Below are 16,602 nucleotides of genomic sequence, written 5' to 3' on the forward strand. Positions count from 1 at the left end.
CGTTTGCTTCCCAGCCAGGCTGAGTTGGTTGGTATTAAGGGCAATAGAATAGATTTAGCACTGTGCCAGAGTATCCAGAGCAGATAGTTTTGGAGTTGCTTTTCTTAGGATTTTTAAGGATTTCCCCCAGATGTTTTTGGAACTTTGGATAGGAAATCACATTTTCTGTCATGATGTAACAGGGTCATGTGATAATTCCTAGCAGTATACAAGATTTAACCAGCAATGAATCTATCTGTGGGCACATTGGTGGCTAGAGGTGGACAGGGCTGTGGGCTTGCCTGTTCCTTTTGGCTGCTAGCTGCTGTCTGGTGTACTCTGGGACAACTGGGACCTGTGTGGTCCTTCCGCTGCCTCAGCGTGGATGGTGCTGCAGAAGGGCTGTATGTCAGCCGTGAGTCTGAGACCAGGGCTGGCTCTCAGTGGAGAGGGTTGCCTGCCTGCTGCTGCGACTCGTTCCTTCTGTGAGAGGGCGTGGGGGGCGTGAGAGACAGAGCGAGAGACCCAGCTGGATTGGAATATGTCTTACTGTTTTAGCAAAGGCTTTCATTTTTTTAAGAGAAAGGCACTTTAAAAAATTTACACATATACATATATATCTTCTCAATATTAAATACTATAAGGCTAGATTTTAGGAAATTGCTGTTTACTTTTGCCACAAAATAACACACACAAAAGTTTTATAACAGTGAACTGCACATGGTTTGAAAAATCAATATGGAGGGTTCGTAGAGAAGTGCAGCCTTTCCCTTGTCTTCTCTCCCTTTTATTTTGCAACATCTCAAATCCTGTAGGCAAGTTACAAGTGTAATACATGGAACACCAGATGCACTTGACCTAGATTGGCCACATTTGGGTACTTGTGTATGTGTCCCTAAGCACTAAATGTACAAAAACATCTCCCCGACGTAACCAAGCATAATTATTGATGGAATTTACTACCAAAAGTCCATACTCCGTTTTCCAACTGGTTTCTGTCTTAGCTGTTGCCACCCCGCATTCAGTCAAGGGCTGTAGGTTGCATTTCATGGTTTTCCTTTCTCTTCGCATCTAGATCACTGGTTGCTGTTGTATTGCTCAGTCATTGGTGATATTAATTTTTTAAACAGTTTTATTGGCACTAATCCACATATCACACAACTTAATAGTTTAGTCATATCAAGAAGAGTTGTAGTTGTTACTACAATTTTGGAAGCCACCCCCCCATGATTAAATCACTTTAAAAATGAGTTGTGTAATTAATCAATTCCAGAGAGTGCTCCCTCCCCCATCCCACACACATTGCCCCCCCTCCGCCCCCTCCCCATCCATGTCTCCCACCTCCCCACCCCTACCTCCCTATAAACCCTTGCATCAGTTCTTAGCTCTATTCTTCTACTTCCCCTGTGCTTTGCAAACTGGAAAACCCAACAGAAACAGTAAAAAATAAAAAAATTAAGTGGTAGGGATAAAGCAGTAATAATACAGAGATAGAATACAAATAGTGGGTAAGAAAGAAAAGGCTAATGTGAATATTTAAGAGGCCAGGGAAGGAATTTTTATCATGGAACAAGCAAGAAGTACTTGCTTTTAGAAGAATCTTGTGGGAATCTGCCAGGGGTCTAAACAGGCTAGACACTCTGCAGATGGGTTTTGGCCCCCGCTGTCCTCCAGAGCCTTCTGTGTAGTGGGTGCTGGCAAGTTGGGCTCTGATCCTTTTCCCTTGGTCATATTTGAATTTTTTTATTGTCACCTTTGGGGACATTGATGTTTTTAGAGCGTCTAGATCAGTTGTCTGCCAGAATGATCTTCAGTTTGGGTTTGTCTGTTTCCTCATGATTTAATTAAGTGCTTTTGGGCAAGAGTGGGGAATGATTTGCATAGGAGAAGTATATCTCTGAATAATGCCTGTATCTCATTGTTTCTTATTTAAGCAAATTTAAACCTATCCTACTGACGTTCTGTTACAGTACTCAGATGTAAGGGTCTAGTGATGAAAGTATAACGTATTTGAGAATATTTCCAAGAAAAACTATGAGGAAAAGAATTAATTCACAACTTAGAGAAAACCTGTATGTTACTATGTATATTTACTTTTCAGTCTTTAAAAATTAAATTATTTTTGCATAATTGAGATTATATTTACATATTCTCTCATCATTAGTCAGAGGGTTGCTTGAATTTTCGTTGCTTTGATAGTGGTTAATGGGCCTGTGTGAAATAAAAATCTGTCTTTTCCCACTTGACTTCCTCTGGTACTTGGAGATATGGGGTTCTTGTATCAAGTGATACGGTAAGGGATCTTTGTACATATGGCTGAATGACGACCAGGAAGGGCTTACCAGTTTTATTCCCCTTTATAGCAGAGAGGGGCCTCCTGTAGCTGTGACCACTGTTAGGGAGCATGCGAGCTCATTTCCCTAATTGGTGCCTTTTCTTTCTGTGCGTTGTTGATTGGTGTCTCTTGTCCTGTTTGTGATTTTATCGAATTACATGAACTTGATGTAAATATAAATAATGTTACATATGCCATATGAAATGTACCTGGTTATGCTGTTACGATTTTATCTGTTATTTTAAGCAGTCATTTTTTATTGTTGTTTAAGGATTAAAATATTTTATTAAATATTCCTGGTTATGCATTGGGTGCTAACTGCAACACCAGCAGTTTGAAACCACCAGCTACTCTGAGGGGTAAAGGTGAGGCTTTCTATTTCCCATAAAGGGTTACAGCCTCTGAAAACCAACAGAGGCAGTTCTACCTAGTCCTGTAGGGTTGCTGTGAGTGGGAATTGACCGGGTGGCAGTGAGTTTTTAATCATCTAGTGAGAGCTTTGGTGGCACTGTGGGCTAAATGTAGGACTGCTAACCACAAGGCCGGTAGTTCAAACCACCAGCTTATTCTGAGGCAGAAACCCTATAAGGGAGTCTCTGTGAGTCAGAATCAACCCAGTGGTGGTGGTTTGTAAAAATCATTTATTAAACGGTTTTATAAGTTGGGATTTATTTTGAGGCTTTTAATTTTGATTTATCTGCTCCTGTAAAGATATACAGTCATAAAAACCCTAAGAATTAGTTCTAGTCTGTTTTATAAGGTTACTGTCAGTTGGGATTGACTTGACGGAAGTGGATTTGGTTAGTTTTGGACTTATTATTAGTAATTTTGCTTAAATAATAAAGGTTTTATTATATAGTTAAAATTTGATAGGGAAAATGCCCTCCCTTTTGCCCCTCCCCATCCCCCCCAATTACTTTTTTAAATTGTCTTAGCTTTTACCTTTATTGCTTTGTTCAGTCAACCATTCATTCATGCATTTAGAGTCACTGGGTGTCTCATGTCTTTCTAACTCTGTGACAGAGATGACGGCTTCCTTATGGTCTAGTGGAGGAAGAGATAACTCAGCAGAGAGAGCAATGTAGTGAGGTAAGTTCAGTACAGAAATAAGGGAACACATAAACATGAGCTGATGTCTTTTGGAAATTTCTAGAAGACTTTAACATCCTAGTTGTGAAACCCTAGCCAGAAGAGATGGGAAACATGTTCCTGTTAGGGAATTGTGTTTTTCAAGACCCCGGTCAGGTGAGTTTGGGATGTCCAATGAACTGAGAAAAGTTAGGGCATGCGTCCAGAGGGGGACGTGAGAGACAGACAGACAAGAGGCTGGGCCTTCAAAGATTCCTGCTTAAGGAATCTAGCTCTCACCAAAAGGGCTGCATTAAACCTTTGAAAGAGGAGTGTCGTCTTCCTCAGACTGGCTGTTTAAGAAGGTCCTCCGGCAACTGGGCTGGAAGAGGGCACCACGGGAACCCTAGCAAGGTGGGGTAGGGGGTGGGAGGGGAAAGTCTTGGACTAGGGGTAGAGGGAGGCGGTTGGGAAGGGGAGTGGGAGGGGGCCAGGGTATTTTAAGGAAATTTAAGAAGTTGAATTGTTAAAATTTGGTAGAATTGGCATTGCCACTGAGGGAAGAATTCCAGTAAAAGCCTTCGGTCTTTTGTTTGGAGCTGCTTGGATAACACCATCACTTTCCCTGACTTAGAGGTGAGACCTGAGGACATCCTGTGGACTGTGGGCTATGTGGGCCCGAGACTGTTGGGGGGAGTCTACCACTCAGCAGGTGCTTGTGTGCGGCTGAGAGTCTTTGCTCAAGTTAGGGCGCCTTCTCACAGCTCTAGGGCCAATTACAGAGCACTTTGCCGTGACTTGATAGAGGTGTGTCTTTGAGTGGCCAGCTGTGCTCCAGGCTCTGCACTAGGCTGGCTCTGTTTTCTCTCTAGGTTGTATTTTTGGCCAGAAGAGTCAACTAGATCGAATCTGAGCACGTGTCAAGTTACATATGGCATGAGGATTTTTCCTTTGATAGTCTCTGTCCTCTTCCCCTACTTTTATTACATGTTCATGTCCCTGCTGGTTTTTGTTTTCTTTTCCCTCCCCTCTTAGACAGAGGGTGGCTGTACTCTTCAGCTTCTCTAAGCCCAAAATACACGTAATTCTAAAGCCCAAGGGAAAAGGCCTTCAGATTCAGCCTGAACCATTGGGCACAAAGGGCAGGAAATTGTGGGGCCTGTTTTGTCTCTGGTGAAGTGCTTCTGGCATTCACTTCTCTGGGTGAGTTTTAAAAGGCACTTAGAAGGGTCTTTGGAATGCTGGAGTGTAAGAGCCTTTATCTTCCTTGGTTGAAACTTTGAGTGATATCTTGAGTGACCGTGATCATATCAATCCAAGGTCATCTCCTCTAGCACAGTAACATTGGCCTTCACGCCTGATCACGTGCCCGAGGGGTATGTGTGGGGCATGTTCTCTTGAAGTCCTCCCAGCACACGTTCACAGTTTGGTGGCAGCCTGGCCAGCCCTGTCCTCATAAGGTGTCTGCCGGTCGTGGGGCTTCTCCCTGACTTGAAGGGCTTCTGATGGTCACAACGTTGTTAGACGTGTGGTGAGAGACTTAAGGACGGGCGTAGAAATGGCAACGGTAGCCAGAAGTGTTGGGCACGATCAGTAACGGAATGTTGGAAAGGCCTTCAAGAGAAGCCATGCGACTTCTTTGCTTCTGTGGCTTCTATTGTTAAAAATGCCAGCCCTCTGCCCTCAGGTTGACTCTGACTCAGACAGGAAGTGAGATTACTGAATGAATTGAATGAATTTACCTCGATGTAGTTTAGAGTAAAACAATTTTCGTCTCTGAATCGAAGTTGACCTTTGTGGTACTTTCTGGAGCGCAGTCCTGGGAGTCGGCGGGGCTGGGTGTGACCTGTGGGAAGATTCAGCTTGGAGTGATTTGTGGGGTCTGCTCAGACCATTTTTGTGATGACTCGTTTCTTGTGTCTACTGGAAGGTGCACTTAAAAATACCAAGGTTGTTTTCTTGAAAAGACAGTGCATACTTGTGAATATCAAAGCCTGCTCCGTGTCTCAGTACTAGTGGTGTGTGATTACTAATCGAAAGGAAAAGCCTTAGAGGGTGTAGACTACTATACAAGACCAGTCAGGGGAGTTAAGAGAGTTCTGGCCTCTTAGCAAGCCACCCTGCCATTTTCTACTGACCGCGATGAGGCCGTTCTCGACATTGCCACTGAAAGCTAACTTTTCTCTTTAAGGGCTCCTGAAATTGTGCCAGCTGCCTCCAAGTGCACCGTGACCCCGCAGCATAAACCATGCTGTGCTGTCACAGCTCCCATAGAACTCCAGGGTAGTGTGGAGCTGGCCCAGGTGGGCGCAGGTAAGTCCTGGCTTTTGTTTGTTTGTTTTTAAACACCATTTGGCATTCTTTTCAAAGTTAGTTCCCGTTATGATATTTGTCATAAAGGAAAATAAGGCAAAACTTTGAAAACTGTGCCATGTATGGGGGACAAAAATAAGCTTCTTTCGTCAACGTCTCTGAGCCAGCTCCATATTCTAACCAGCGGAGTTCCATCGCAGCTGTGTGAAGTCCCCAGGGAGGTGTGACCTGGGGCTTCAGAATGTGTGGGGTCCTGCTCTTGGTCAGCCCTGCGAGCTGAGCCCCAGGCCCTCCACTCAACTTGTAATATCGTTGTTTTCACTAGTACTCTAAGCTGAAATACTCTTTCATGGTTTTTAAAAAGCCCATAAACCCCTTATTTGCGTTAAGTAGTACAAGTTAGCTAATTGTGCATTGCCCTCACTTGACTTTGAATAGGTGTTGCTGCTGCAGATCAGTTGTAGGTGAGAGGAGTCTTCTTGAAGTGCCTTCATGCACGTCATTCATTGGCCACCACAGCACCGGGAGGAAGGGACAGACTGGGATGTGATTGACTGGAGGAGGGACAGGTGCTTCTGCTGTTTTCCAAGGCACTGTGAGGAGGGCAGCAAGCTAGACTCCTAACCTCTAGTGGTCAGCTGCACCATCTCGGGTCGGGTCTGCTCCGTCTTTGTCCCTTCAAGTGGGATTTACCATGGACCGGTCAGTCTACCACTCCCTCTTGCCTTCCTGTCTCCCCGCCTGTCAAGTGGGGGGCCAAGCCTCATGCGTTGTGAGGAGCACAAAGGCACTGGGTAGAAGGTTTCGGTGTGTCCTGATCCCACCCTCCCTCAACAGAAAATGTCAAGTTAGCTGAGTGCCAGCCCACTCTCAGTAGAGCCGTATAGACTGTGGAGCCCATCTCTGGAAGGTCTGCCCACCGTGATCACCAGCTCTCTGAGCGCAGTGTCCAATGACCTCATGAAATCTGATTTGTAATCAATGTGCTCATCAGCAGGCACTTAAATGATGAGCTCTTAATTGTGATGAGTGAAGAGGATAAAATTCTTATTCCTAAAGCTTTATACAGTGAGAGTTCCGTGTTCACCATTGTTCTATGTCCACACTGAAATGTGCTTCTCACTTTCTGGGAGGTTCGGAGAATTGGAGCAGTCCCCACTCAGGTGTCTCTCTCCTGTTTACGCTTGTTTTTCTGCCCTCCCGGGTGTGCTCTTGGGTGGCGGAGTGGTTTAGGGTTGGGCTGGGATCTGCTTCAGAGGAGAAAGGGCTTTCTCCTCCCTTAGAGAGCTAGAGACTGGGAGGCCAGCTTGTCTACAGGGTGGGTGTCTGTGAGCCAGTGTTGACCAGATGACAGTGAGTGTGCCTGGTTTTGGATTTTGTGTTGGTGAGTCTGCTCCTTGCTCTGGTGGATCTTGCTGGGCAGCATAGAGCTGGGTGATGTGGGCAGGAGAGGACTTCAGTGTTCCTGACTTATTTGTACCTTATGGCTCCACTGAGATATAATTTACATTGTCTGCCATTGGTCCACGTACAGTTCTGTTTTTATTTTTTAAAAGCACTGAGTTTGGAGGCAGAAGAGGTGCCGTGAATTAGAATTCCAAGCAAGTGTGGTGGTGATTGCAAAGTTGAATATATTTCAAATCATTGAATTGTGTGATATGTGAATTAAGTCAGTAAAATTGTTAAAGAAAATTTGTACACAGCCCCCAGATGGCAAACAAATTCTTTTTTTCCTTTTACATTTTATTTTTTTTAATTTAAAAATTTCCAGTTTCATTTGCGAATAATGTACTTATTATATAATTTAATAGTTAAATCATTCAATGCTGTCACTGAGAATTGTACAATCACCCCCCATATCAATTTTAGAGCATTCTCTTCCCCCTTGGTCAACTAAGCCTCTAAGATGATTCATGCAGTCACCATCTGTTCTAGTGCTCTCCCCTCCCGTCTTCACTCGTTACCCCTAAATCCCCATTCCCTCCCTATCTTCATCCCCCCACCTGGACTCCCTAAGTCCCCTTTTATCCCTTATTACCATTATGCCCCCACTCCTCCTGTGCTTCACAGCTGGGAGACCAAATGGAAAACAATAAAAAGATTGTGCTAAGATGGTAAAGGTAAAAGCATAGTAGTATACAGACAAAATTACAAGTCTTTGCATAAGAAAGCAAAGGCGACCTCCCAAACCCACAATAATAACAAGCCAGAGTCTGTCATGGGTCTAGTAAGAGAGAGTTGCACCCAGAACAGATTGAGGTGGTGTCTGTAGTAGTGTGGTTAGCTGACAGGCAGGCTGACTGTGGCGCTCCCAGGGGCTCAGTCTGATTAGATGCTCTGCAGATGAGGCTTGGGCGCTCAAAGCCCTTCACAAATTGGGTGTTCGTAATTGGCTCTGCTGCTCTTCTCCTCACCACGTTCAAGTTTTGTTATTGGCATCATTGGCTCACACAGGCTGGGGGCTTCTTCCATGTGGACGGAGTTGACTCCTCACTTAGATGGCTGCTTGTTTGAATACAAGCCTTTAAGATCCCAGACACTGTTCGAATTGATAGCCGGGCACCAGCTGCACCACCTGTCGCCATGCCCTTATCTTCAGTGGTCACTTCATGAAGGTGAGTATGGAGCAGGGCCACGATAAAAGCACTCATTGTTCGTAAGTTGGAGCTGGATTTAGTGTGAACCCCAAACCCATTCCTGGATTTATGCTTTTTCTTTTTTTAATTTGCTGTAATTTGGGAACCAATACATATGTCATATCCTTACATAATTTAATCATGTCAAACATAATTGTGAACAAATTCAATTTCTAACTCCGTCTTTAAGCCCAGAAGTAGTAGTTAGGCAAATATTTATGGATAGTCTTAATAGCAGGCATTATATTTAATATAATTGACTTTTTTTCTGAGGTGGATTGTGGCTATAGGGCTGTCAGCATTGGGGACCCAGGCTGCCTACAGTTTTCACGCTAAAGCCGAAGACTAGGAGGTATATGCAGCCTTGCACTGATGGGAAGCGGCAACCAACTGCCATTGGAATGAATGAGAAGCTTGCAGAGGGGGGTGGGGGTGGGGTAGTTGGGGTGCTGCACAGGTCTGATGGAGGCTGCACCTGGTTCAGACCGCCTTCACCCCACCAGGTGAAATTGTGTGTTCTATCACCACAACTTAAGAGTGTGTTGTTGTGTATTTGGACATAGTAATTAGAAATAACAAACTTAATTCAAGGAGCTCTTTCTGTGTCGATTCCTAAGATCTGCCATTTTGGGAAGAGGTGTCCCCTTTGCCAGCCTGGTGACGGCTTTCTGAAACTGCCCTCGGCCTGCGCTCCTCATCAGAGTGTCTGGAAGCCTTGAGGAGGATAACGTGTGTGTTTCGGGTCGGGGAGGCAGGGTGAAACTGCTTTTGTGTTTATCTTCAGGACTGTGTTAACCTATATGGCTTGGCAAATAAATTCCTATGGGAAGGCCTTCTCATTTACTATCATTGGTGATTCACACGTGATGGTAACCAAAGGCTGAGAAGCGAGAAGTGCGTAACCGGAACATTGTATGTGTGGTGGGCATGGGGACCTGGAGGGGCATCGCTATGGGAGGGGGTCTGGATTTGCAGAAAGGATCTACATCCCCACAGTGTCTGTTTCTTATGTATCTAATTCCCAATTCAGGCTGGACATCAAAGTGTTATTTTAAAAATGCCACTAAGCAAGACTTTGTAGCAAGTGTTAGTTAGCATTTCACCCAACAAGTGAACTTTTCCTGATACAACTTAGTAAATACCGGCAAGGATTTGGTCCTACAATTTTGAAGCCGGTGTGTATTTTAAGCGCTACCTGTGGCTGGTGGATGCCTGAGTGTTCACCGTCACTGTTGGTTCGTTGCCCAGGCCTGCAGGTGCCGTCAACTTCCTTTAGGTTCATACCGACCGTGTGTACGTCCGTGTTTACATCCGTGTGTACGTCCGTGTGTACGTCCGAGTAGAACTTAGTCTACTGGGGTTGGAGCAGACCACCAGACCTGTCTTTTGCAGTACCTCTGAGTGGGCTCAGGAGGGTCAGAAGCGAGTGCTGAGCTGTTGTGTTAGCTGTTGTTCACTTGATCCCCAGCTCCTGATGGCTCATCGCCACAGTGGGACCAAGCAGCTGCCTGGCCCTCTGACGACCCCTGTGGCCTGGTACAGTCCATCGAGTGCTCACGGCTGATTTTCTGGAGGATTTCTTCCGAGTTCCTTGTATCGTAATGTCTAGTAAAAGGCTTACTACATCACGGGCATTAAGATGAATAAAATGGTTTCGTGGGGATGGAAAGATTTTTTTTTAATGGGTGTGGAGAAAAGTCATGCTTGCTTTATCTCTTAATCTGAACTTGTTTTATATTGCTTTCCTTTAGCTTATTTTTGCTGGAAATCATCTGGTCCAATTTTTACCTCCTTAATGGTGCTTAGGAGAGTGAGGAATACTTGGCTGTGAGAGTCTGAAATCCAAACCGAATGGTTGCTTAGCACTGAGAGAGCCCTCATCTCTGCTGTGCAGAACTAGCAGCAGCAGGGAATGTGGATGCGGCTTTCAGATGAGACACGCTGGAGGGCTGACAGGGCCTGCTGGCTGTAAGCACACCCCTATCCCTCTAGTTCTCTCCCAGTCTAAACTTGGAAGCAGCATTGGAGTCCTGGAAGACTGGTTTCTCATAGTGGTTTCAGCCCGCACCTCATAGACTAACAGGCCCTCGTAGCCCGCCACAGCCTGCAGCCAGCACTGATGGCCAGGTAAGTGCCTTGCTAGCAGGTTCAGTCCGAGAAAGACATTGCAGAGGCACAGGAAATAATGTTATTTCTGTTACGTAGGACGTTTAAATGATGCCGCAGGCCCCATGGAGCTCGGAGAAACGCTTACAGGGTTGGTGTGATTGCTACAGGTTTGTGCCTTTTGAGAGAAAAAGGATGAGACTTTCTTCTGCTTTGCTTCAGGGGTTGTCGAAGGGGACCTGGCTGCTGTTGAGGCGTATAAGTCCTCTGGGGGCGACATTGCGCGGCAGCTGACAGCGGACGAGGTACGCCTGCTGAACCGCCCGTCCGCGTTTGACAGTGGCTACACACTGGTGCACCTGGCCATCCGCTTCCAAAGGCAGGACATGCTCGCCATCCTGCTGACGGAGGTGAGTGTGGGGGCGTCAGGAAGACGTTGTTTTGTTTTCAGTTCTGATCTTAGGATGCTTCTCCAAACATTTTAAAGTTATTTTAGGCCACCTCCCCCCCAAACTTCTTACTTTTCTGATTAATTCAGTCACATATAACTTAAGAGACTTCAGCAGTGTATAATTTTTAAGGATCAATGCAACGAAAACACTGTACCTTGCCATAGCTACAACACTAATGGGCTTATTTGTGAAGTACCACGCATTTTCTCAGTGCCCACTGTGTGCCAGGCATTATGTAAAAAAGGGGGTGCTTCAGTCACTCCTCGGGGTTTCTCGAGCAGTACAGGTGCACAGGCAGTTCTGTACAGCCGGGGCCAGGGGGTGTCACGAGCTTCTCTTCGAGGAGGGAATGTCTCAGTCACCATCTGAGGTGGGAAGCACAAGTTAGCTGGGTGCAGTGTGGGGGAGGGGTGGTGATGGAAGAAACCATTGATATGGGGCTCCGAGGGGGTCAATGGTGCCTCCAGCCCTTCAGTTAGCATTCGGGGGGGCCATGTTGACCATTTGCCCCTCCCACAGCCTTGATTTTCCATATTCAGACTGTCGCGTTCATTCTGACTCGTGACCCTCTGGGACAGCAGAGTCACCCCATGGTGCTTTTAAGGCTGTCATCTTTAGGGGAACTGCCCACCTCCCTTCGGCAGAGCAGCTGGTGGTGGGTTTGAATCCCGACTGGGTAGCACCCTGCCCCAAGGTGATGCCAGAGACTGCAGGGTAATTCCAAGCACTCAAACTGTGCCATGGAGTGGGAAGGGGAGTGTTGGCTGTTTACTCTTCCCTGGCTTCCGGAAGGACACTTTTTGCACAGCTTGCTACTACGTGCCATCGAGTGGATCGGAGCCGCACTGTCCCGCACCGTCCTCATCGCCCTTCCTGTGCCCGAGCCCACTGCGTGGCTGCGGGCTCAGCCCATCTCATTGACGGTCTTTCTCTTGTGTGCTGCCACGCTGCTTTCCCAAACCTGACGTCCTTCTCCAGTGACTGCTCTCTCCTGACAATATGTTCAAAGTATGTGACACAAAGTCTTGCCGTCCTCGCCTCTAGGGGGCACTCTGGCCACACTTCTTCAGTACAGATTGGTTTGTCCTTGTAGCGGCCCAAGTCAAATGCATCGGTTTGCTCTCGGTCCTCCAGGTTCAGTGTCCAGCTTTCTCATGCGGATGTTGTTGTGGGAAATACCACAGCTGGGGTGCAGCGCGCCTCCGTCCTCAAGGGGTGCAAGATGGCGAGTCTGATTTTGATGGTTTCTGTCCTCCCTCCCTCCCTCCCACCCCAGTGTCTTTCCCTGGGTTATAGGTCAAGTCAGAGCTAGGAAATTTTTATGGCTGTTCCCTGAAAAATTGTACTGCTACTCCCATTTGTGAGGGAAATAAACTTGCTAACAATACCAAGGACAGTTTAAGATGACAAGGCAACCACAAAATGCTGGCAGTGGCTGGTAACTGCCTTTTCAGTACCTGACTCCTGTGAGCAAAGTGCAGTGTCTTTGGTCTTTCAGGTCTCTCAGCAAGCTGCCAAGTGCATTCCCGCAATGGTGTGTCCAGAGCTGACGGAGCAAATCCGCCGAGAGATTGCGGCCTCGCTCCACCAGAGGAAGGGCGATTTTGCATGCTATTTTCTAACCGACCTGGTAACCTTTATGTTGCCAGCAGGTAAGTTTCAGGTGGACGCATGTGAAACTTCCACCTTCCTGTAGTAGTATTTTGTGCGGGTGACTAGTGTAGATTTGTCAGAAAGCAGATCTCTTGCTTGGCTACAGTATTTGCTGCTTAAGTTGTGTCACTCACTGATTTCTTACACTGTGCAGAGTGAGTTGGCTGCTGTGGGGCCTCTCGAAGGGAAGGCAGCAGTTGAGTCTTAGGTGAGATGCAGAGATTTAAACATCTGGCTCTACCCATTGGTTTTTCTCTTAGTTTTCATTTCCGAATGCAGCCGTGTGATAGTTTGGAATCTCGTAGAATTTGTTTGTGTCATAGAGTTGAACACAGGCCGTCAGGTTATTTGGGTCACAGCTTGCGACATGCTCGTGAAGGTGGTGCTCTTGTCGTGGTCCACTCATGCTGCGGTATCCGCAGCAGCCGTCCGTTGGCCAGCGCAGTGCTGACTGAGCCCCCAGGGCGCTCTTGCCGCTTGTTGGTGAACACATGCCGCGAACAGTCACACCAACAGCCTCCACCTGCGTTCATTTGGGTTAAAGCTGGAGGACATGCCATTTGAAATTCACTCTGTACACACACACACACACACACACACACACACACACTCACATACGTACTTGAGAGATCTATTTTCCATGAACTTTTTGAAGCCTCCACTTACATTTTAAGCTTATTCCAAGTGATTAGATACTTTGTTTCAAATTTGCCTTTTCAAAAAGTTGTACGTGTATACTTAACTCCCCTGTTAGTCAGCGGCTGCTCTGGGCAGTACACTGAGCCTGTGGGGAGGGGCACGTGGCAGGCCTGTGCATCAGCCTTCCTGGGGGCGGGGGTGGGGAAGAAGACTCTAGTCTGCACGCCCCAGCCAGGGCAGAGGGCGGCATGTGAAAGGACAAGAGGTACAAAGAGTGCTACTCATGCACATGCTTCCCCGAAGAAAGGGGACTGCTTCAGGCAAGTAGCTGTTAGGCGGCTTATGTCAAGTTGTGATGCTTAAGATCTTTCCAGGTTGCTTTATCTTTGTAGATATTGAAGACCTGCCCCCAACAGTCCAAGAGAAACTATTTGATGAGGTGCTTGATAGAGATGTACAAAAAGGTAAGTGGGGCATCCAGGGTGCAGGTGACCTTTCACCCAGTCACCCACAGATCCACTCACTCACCCAGTCACCCCTCACCCACCCACCCACTCACTCACCCACCCACCCACTCCCTCCCTGCTTTGTTGATCAGTGTGTGGTTGCCTTCCTGTATTGCTCATGTAAATCAAAAGAGGCTTTGAGGACAGCGTCTTTCTGGACTGGATACTGTTCAGGTGGATTGGAAAGCTTTCACTGGGTAGTCTTAGCTGGGGCCGAGTGAACAGAAACAGTGTAGACATGTAAACTCCGGCTTTCTGCTCTCAACTGCGACAGTGTGGGTAGAGAAGCACAGCCATATCCAGACCGGGCGCCTCCACTGGGGTGGGCTTTAGAAAGGAAGAGATGAGGAACTGATTCTGTTCACTCTGCAAGTGTATGTTCCTGGCAATCAGATTCACTTGGGGTTCATTAGCAAACTACTTGTAAGCCTACTTATGCAGCACAACCTACCCCCACCCCTTAGATACTCGTTAGTTTACACACACGAAAATGAGCATGCCGTTCACATTCCTTATTTAGAGTTAGAAGAGGAATCTCCAATTATAAACTGGTCCTTGGAACTGGCTACGCGCTTGGACAGTAGACTGTATGCACTTTGGAATCGGACCGCAGGAGACTGCCTCCTGGACTCCGTCCTGCAAGCTACCTGGGGCATTTACGACAAGGACTCGGTGCTCCGGAAAGCCCTGCACGACAGCCTGCACGACTGTTCGCATTGGTGAGCTGGGGCCCTTCCCATGGCGCCCGTGCTGTGTCCTCCTGGCCTGCTGCAGCCACGGTGGGGGGAAGCCAGCAACTCTGATTTTGTTCACTAGACAAAAATTCTTATACCTTTTTACTGATTTCAAAAATGGAAGTAACTGAAGTTTTATAGCTAAATATTGGCAAGGTTTCTGTTCATATTTTTAAAAAGTCGATGGTTTTATAGTTTTGCTCAACTTTTAAGAGCTCCTGTTGAATGTGTTCTGTGTTTCTTCCCTAAGCCGGTAGTTTTCAGAGTTAGTTGTGTTAGTTCGGGTGGGCTAGAGAAACAAATCGAGGGAGAGCTTTATCTACAAGAGCAATTGAATATTGAGAAAACATCTAGCCCAGTCCAGATCAACTCCATAAGTTCAATATTAGCCCATATGTCCAATACCAGTCTATAAATTCCTCTTCAGACTCCTGGAACACATGCAGTGATGCTGAACGCAGAAAGATCACAGGCCAGTGGGTGGAAAGTCTTCTGGAATCCAGTGGTGGTAGAAGCATCTTAGCACTGGCATCGGTCTCCATGTGGCTCCTCCATCCAGGACACTAACATAGCTCCATGTGTCTTGTCCACAGGAATGTCTTGCAGGGAGTGAGTGTGTGTCCCGCCTCCAGCAACTACTTATTTCCTTAGCGCCTCCCAATGAAGTCATCAAGCTACAACTTGATTGACAGGCTAGACTCCACCCCCTTACTCTTAAGTCTCATATTGACAACAGATTATGTAACTACCACAACCTTTCTTTTTCATATTTGGCACATTTTCACACCCACAGAAAAGCTTAAAAACAAAAACCTCCATCGGCCCTGATCACTCTGATTTGTGTTCGTTGGCTGACCTTTCTCCCTGTGTGTTGTGTTGGTTTCCATGCCAAGACTCTGCCTTCGGTGCCTGTTTCATCTGCCCTGGAGCTGTCTTCTGCAGGGTTGCCGCAGGGTTGCCGCAGGGCAGTCCTCACGGCCGCTCACATCCTGGCTGTGCGCCTGAGCAGATGAGCAGGAAGTCGGCTGACCCACCTATAACCCATTTCTCCAGTTGTCTAGAAAAATGCCCTCCATGACAGTTTGCTTACCTATTCCAGAATCCTAGCATGGAGCTCTGAAGTCCCTCCTGAGCTTAGTCCCTGAAAGCTGGTGACTGTGGGTGGGTTGTCTGATGGTGCCCACCAGCACGTTGAGTCAGTCTCTCATGGTTGAGGAAATGAGAAGTCCACCTGTCGGCTCTGAGGGGGAAGAGTTTGTCGTCTTTCGGGCTGCTGTTCCATACTGTCTTCGTGTGGCATCTCGTCTCTGCCAGCCCACTTGCTCGCTTAATCTCTTAGGTCGCAGAGGGTGATGCGACGGACAGGTCCCATGCTACTCTTCACTCATGACGAAAACAGCTCCTCGTGTACAGCGTGGAGGCTTGGGGCACACACTGTAGCCTGGAATAGTCAGCAGTGCACTCTTGTGCCTGTCTTTGACGTAATGGAGTTTACTGGATCCTGCGGAGCTCAGAGGCGCGGTCCCTGGACGAACAAGCGCGCTGTTCCTACGCCGCTCAGCGGGTCAGCGCGCCGACAGGCCCCAGGGAGGCGGCATCACTGTTCCTTGGGTTCTGTCACCAGGACAGAAGGGTTCTGTGAAGTCTACTCGTTGGTCCACTGCAGGGGAACAGGGCTTTTGTTCTGTCTCTTCCTCAGTTCAAATTTTAGGACTAAAAGGGCTACCTTAGAATTTCTCAGTAGCGCCGCCCAAGTGCTTCCTGGAGGGTAGACGCACAGCTCGGGAGGAGGCTGCGGTTAGTCGAGGGAAGTGGGGTGGGCGTATCCTGGAGCTGAAGAAAGGATGTTTCTCTAAACAGATGGTCTGGTTCAGGCAGGAGGGAGGGCCTTTTAGCCGTGGGACTCTGGGCGTGGGTTGGCTGGAGTGTGAGGGCTCGGGCACGGCTGTTCTCACTTGGAGGTGGGGCCCTCAGGGTAGGGCAGGCCTGGTGTGAGGCAGCCTTTGGGTGCTGGTCAGGGAAGTTTGGGTGGTGGTTGCTCCAGGGTGGTAGCGATGGTCCAGAGTGGAATTGTCACTCATTTGTATTAGGATACGGATTCTGTCGGGGCTTGGGGTTCTTTGAAATCCTAAAAGTTGAATGGAGGTAGGGAAACGGTTCCAGATTTTAACGAAGTGACTG

The 16,602-nt window shown here is 47.3% G+C and overlaps 1 protein-coding gene across 3 annotated transcripts in view; it reads left to right on the forward strand.

The window, feature by feature from the left end:
• Nucleotides 1-16,602, forward strand: part of ZRANB1 (zinc finger RANBP2-type containing 1) — a 48,448-nt gene that overhangs the window by 24,711 nt on the left and 7,135 nt on the right. For 2 of the 3 annotated variants that reach the window (XM_075533950.1, XM_075533949.1), the window contains exons 3-6: nucleotides 10,660-10,847; nucleotides 12,388-12,541; nucleotides 13,574-13,645; nucleotides 14,208-14,406. In XM_075533950.1, coding sequence (XP_075390065.1) covers nucleotides 10,660-10,847; nucleotides 12,388-12,541; nucleotides 13,574-13,645; nucleotides 14,208-14,406 — 613 coding nt within the window. Of the gene's footprint in view, nucleotides 1-5,573; nucleotides 5,696-10,659; nucleotides 10,848-12,387; nucleotides 12,542-13,573; nucleotides 13,646-14,207; nucleotides 14,407-16,602 lie in introns of all 3 variants that reach the window. The other variant, XM_075533951.1, reaches the window with a different exon arrangement.

Source organism: Tenrec ecaudatus, chromosome 16, assembly GCF_050624435.1.
Source record: "Tenrec ecaudatus isolate mTenEca1 chromosome 16, mTenEca1.hap1, whole genome shotgun sequence".
NCBI lineage: Eukaryota > Metazoa > Chordata > Mammalia > Afrosoricida > Tenrecidae > Tenrec > Tenrec ecaudatus.